General features: G+C 45.7%; 1 protein-coding gene across 2 annotated transcripts in view; it reads left to right on the top strand.

Annotated features, from left to right (window-relative positions):
• CARS2 (cysteinyl-tRNA synthetase 2, mitochondrial) overlaps window positions 1–4723 on the top strand; it is an 88115-nt gene that overhangs the window by 9443 nt on the left and 73949 nt on the right. For both annotated transcript variants that reach the window (XM_004704411.2, XM_045283955.1), the window contains exon 3: window positions 1362–1479. In XM_004704411.2, the coding sequence (XP_004704468.2) occupies window positions 1362–1479 (118 nt within the window). The remainder of the gene's footprint in view (window positions 1–1361; window positions 1480–4723) is intronic.

Here is a 4723-nt window from a genome sequence, read left to right as displayed (position 1 = left end):
GAAAACCAAACTCACTGCCATCGAGTCAGTGTTGACCACAGTGACCTCCTGTGGGTTACCCAGAGTTTGGGAGGAGAAAACCCAGACTTTCTCCCGAGGAGCTGGGTGGTTTCCAACTGCCGACCACAGTGCCCTGAGTAACCGCTACACCGGCAGTGCAGTAGTGCTCCTTCTGGGGAGCCTCCTCCATGGCGAATGGCAGCAAACTCCCTTGTCACCAACTTACCTACAATGCCTAAATGTAGCTCCTGTCATTGAAACAGGACCTCGGTCCATTTCTTTCTTTAAAAAACCAAAACATTGTTTGTGAGTTGGACCTAGGTTAACCAGGCACATCAATTTTCATTGAGCATTTCCCAACTTTGTTTTATGCCATTGATGTTAATCCCTACAATGTAATGTCACAGATCCTGCTTCCTCTCCCTGGGTTTCTGGTATTCCATTCTGTTTCCTTTCCAAACCCTTCTGAGCTTTGTCCTGGTTTCAAATGGCTGATTGCTCTAAGAAGTGTGTACCTCCGTATGTTAATGTCCCCTACATCCCTTCTGCCATTGAATTGACTTATAATGACCCTATGTAGGGTTTCTGAGGCTGTAAATCTTTACAGGGCAGACAGCCTCAACTTTCTCCCCTGGGCTGGGGTTGGAGTAGGTAATGGTGGCTGGTGGGTCTGAACTGCCCACCTTGTGCTTTCCTGATAGCGCCACTCGGGAGCTTTGTTCCCTTTGTGGACCTGTCTAGTGTTTGGCCGGAAACTGAGCCTGGATGAGTTCCTTTCTAGAGCTGAAGGACGACGACTAACGGCCATTGTCGCAAGATTCTGCCACTCTCCATCTGACCAGTAAGCCTGGTCTGTTTTAGGATTTGGGGTTTGGCCTGCCATTTTTCTCCTACTCTAATGTGGCCCCTCACATCCTGGTCGGCTCTCAGTCTAGTCTTGGGTTGTGGTGACTGATGCCTGGCGTCTTTGATGTTCTTTCCTTTCCTTCCACCTGATGGGGAGAGACCAGTGGATGCCCCTCGCCCCTCATGAGTTTCCGTTCACAACTCCACCAAAGGAAAATGTAGGACATTGTCTTTGTGCACTGTGGCATGCTGATTGATCTTGGTGTTCCCGAAATCATGGTCCTCAGTCCCCAGGCTCAGTGTTTTGTTAATTGCTTGTGAGGACTTGTAGGGGCCAGAGAGTAGTGGACCACTCGGTGAAAAGGCTTTCCTTATTATTAATAACTTAAGTTGAAGTTATATCTGATAGTTTTAGGTAGAGATCAACACCTTACAATAAAAATGTGTCTTTTTAAGGATCACTGTGACAGCTTCCTGCATTAAAGGCATGTTAACATTTTTTTTGTTTGTTTCAGCTCATATGTTAGATTTGATATAATTCGAAGGATCCTGACCAAGGTGTTTGGATGCAACATCGTCATGGTGATGGGAATCACAGATGTGGATGATAAAATAATCCAAAGAGCCAATGAGGTAAATGTGGAAGGTTTGCCTTGCGTGCGACCTTGATTGATCACTGTTCTGATCTTTATGTGGCGGTTGTTCCAGTTTTGCATTTTACAAGTAGCTGCCTTATTTTACTATTCATACATGACTCCGTGAGTCGGGTGTTATAAATGGAACAGTGACAGGTTACCAGCATAATCTTTGTTGTTCCTCTCAAGGGAATAGAGCTCTGCTTAACTTTCACCACTGGAAGATTTTAATAAGTTGCTTCATCTGTGGTGGTATCCTGCATCGAATCTTTGAACCCCCGCCCCCCTTCTCAGCCTTCAAGGTGTCTTAGAGCTTAAATTCTGAACACCAGGTCTACAAAAGGTTAGGGGTAACAGTGAAAGCCCCAAATCCCACTTTTTACCCCCTAAATCCATGTTGGGGCCTTTGAATTCTTCCTGAGCATTAACCAGGAATGTAAACAATCTTGCCCTCAGGCAGAGTGCATTAGAAAGTGGATTACCACCAATCCCCTAACCAGCCCTGGGAGTGGCAGCTTCCTTTCAAGGGTTTGACAAGGTGTGTCCTGTATGGAGATTGGGGTCCTAGGATCCCTTAGTCTTGAGTCATGCCCTGACTGCTTTGGTTGGAGGGCCCTGGACCAATTTTCAAGCTCTTTTGTCTATCCCATTCCTGTGTCTGTAACCCACCCGCAACTGTGCTGTCTTGATCTGTTGCCATCTTGAATCTGTGACAGTTTCCTTTGCCCTCTCATTTCTCATTGAAGTCTTAGGTTCTCTGTAAACCCTGGAATACCATGATGACTTCCTTCTAAAGGTCTTCCTTGTCCAGAGCATTTGGCTTTGCTTGTCTTTTCTTTGTCCTCTTATGCCCTCTCTGCAGACATAATACATGTTCTTAAATTATAGTTGAGATTTGGGATCTCTTCTGTCCTTTAAAACTTGGTCCATCTTTAGAGTGGGAAGCAAGTCTACTAATACTGGGCATTGGATATATTGATAATTCTCTTACCTGTACAGAGTGAGTCCTGGTGGCAATAGTGGGTTGATCGGTAGGCTACTTAATGCCATTCAAATCTACTAGCTACTTCTTAGGAGGAAGAGTAGTCTATCTGCTCCAGTAAAGATTCACAGCTTGAGAAACCTTCTCCCTCACTGCCACTGAGTTGATTCTGATTCTTAGTGACCCTCTAGGACAGGGTAGAACTGTGGTTTTCTGAGGCTGTTACTCAGTACAGGAGGACAAAGCTTCATCTTATTCCCAGGGAGCAGCTGGTGGGTTTGAACTGCTGTACTGCACCACCAAGGCTTTTTCCAAAACCCTCGGGAGCATTTGTATTCTGCTGTATCCCGTAGGGTCAGTGTGAGTCAGAATCAACTAGATTGCAGTGGTGGGTTTTTTGTTAGATGTGTTTTGCTTTTTCATCCTTTCAGCCACCAAGATGAATAATTTACTCTCTCATCAAGCATACTAACTAAACCACCAGCAGCTCCGAGGGAGCAAGACCGGCTTTCTACTCCTGTAAAGTCTCAGAAACCCACAGGGGTCGCTGTGAGTTAGCATGGACTCAATGGCAGAGAGTGAGTGAGTGAGCAGCTTACTGGGCATTGGATATGTTCGTATTTCTCCTATTGATTGATACCTTTTGTTTCTGTGTGTCTCGATAGCTTAAAAAGCAATGTGGTCTCTATTCCCATTTGCATCTCAGAACAATCTTAAATGTCAGGCAGAAGAGCAGCGCTGTGGCTTCTCAGGAGAAAGACCAGGCTTTGTGCTCCTATGAAACGTGACAGCCTCTGAAACCCGCGGGGCAGTTCACGCTGCCCTACAGGGTCCCCTTGAGTCAGAATGGACTCGATGGCAGTGAGTTTGCCTTGGTTTTGGTTTTGACAAGTGGTTCAGGTTTCTTTTCTAATTTTTGGAGCACTTTCTGACATACAGGGAAATTGCAATACCAGAACAAAGAACTCTCATAGCCCTGTATCAGTAGTTCCCTCTTCGTATTTTGCACGTCTGTGAGAGCTGACTCACAGGGCCCCTGAAAAACAAATCCTTTTACTAGACTTTCCCCTTCGTGTGTCTGTCGTCATTTTTCTGACCTGTCTTTGGTGTTATGCATTAGTCGAACCCCTGTATCGGTGACTATTACCCTGTGTAGCAATTGTTTTGCTATGTAATGAGGCTCTACCAGAGAAGGGGGTGGCCCTTCATGTAATCAGTTTCCCCACACCAAAACCAAAGACTCATAGCCACCCTATGCGCACAGTTGTACCAGGACTTTATATTTTTACAGGAGCAGGAAGCTTCAGCCTCTTCTCGCTGAGCAACCAGTAGGTTCGAACCACTGACCTTGGGGTTGGCAGCTCATAAAAAGAGAAGAGTAGACACAGAGAAGAGGGGCCCTGGTGGCATAGTTGTTACAGATCGGGCTGCTCACCCCAAGGTCTGGAATTAAAAACTATGAGGTTGGGCTCTGGAGCTGTTGCCCATGGGGCAACTAGCAAGCTATGAACCTGTGTGATTTGATGGGGTCTAGAGATAAACCCAGTACACACACCCCCACAACGGCAAAGAGGAGTTAGGCTGAAAGTTTATTAAAGCATAGAGTCACGAAGCAGGCCCCTCTCCCTAGTGGAGAAGCACCCCTAAGCAAAGGAGATACTTCTACTTTTAAAGGGCACCTTCAAAGAGGATGGGGTGGCCACTCTGCGGATGGTCAAGCAACTTTCTTTCTTTTTTTTTAAAATCATTTTATTGGGGGCTCATACAACTCTTATCACAATCCGTACAGCCATCCAGTGTATAAAGCACATTTGTACAGTCATTGCCCTCATCATTCTCAAAACATTTGCTCTCCACTTTAGCCCCTGGCATCAGCTCCTCATTTTTCCCCGTCCCTCCCTGCTCCACACTCCCTCATGAACCCTTGGTAATTTATAAATTATTATTTTGTCATATCTTACACTGTCTGACATCTCCCTTCACCCACTTTTCTATTGTCCTTCCCCCAGGGAGGAGGTTATACGTAGATCCTTATAATAGGTCCCCCCTCTCTACCCCACCCTCCCTCCACCTCTCAGTATTGTCACCCTCACCACTGGTCCTGTAGGGATCATTTGTCCTGAATTCCCTGTGTTTCCAATTCCTGTCTGTACCAATGTACATCCTCTGGTTTAGCCAGATTTGTAAGGTATCATGGGATCATGATAGTGGGAGGAAGCATTTAGGAACTAAAGGAAAGTTATATGTTTCATCATTGTTA

Source organism: Echinops telfairi, unplaced genomic scaffold, assembly GCF_000313985.2.
Source record: "Echinops telfairi isolate 266 unplaced genomic scaffold, ASM31398v2 ScPeMD7_7467;HRSCAF=8505_1, whole genome shotgun sequence".
Classification (NCBI taxonomy): Eukaryota; Metazoa; Chordata; class Mammalia; order Afrosoricida; family Tenrecidae; genus Echinops; species Echinops telfairi.
This window is presented reverse-complemented; position numbering and strand designations above follow the sequence as displayed.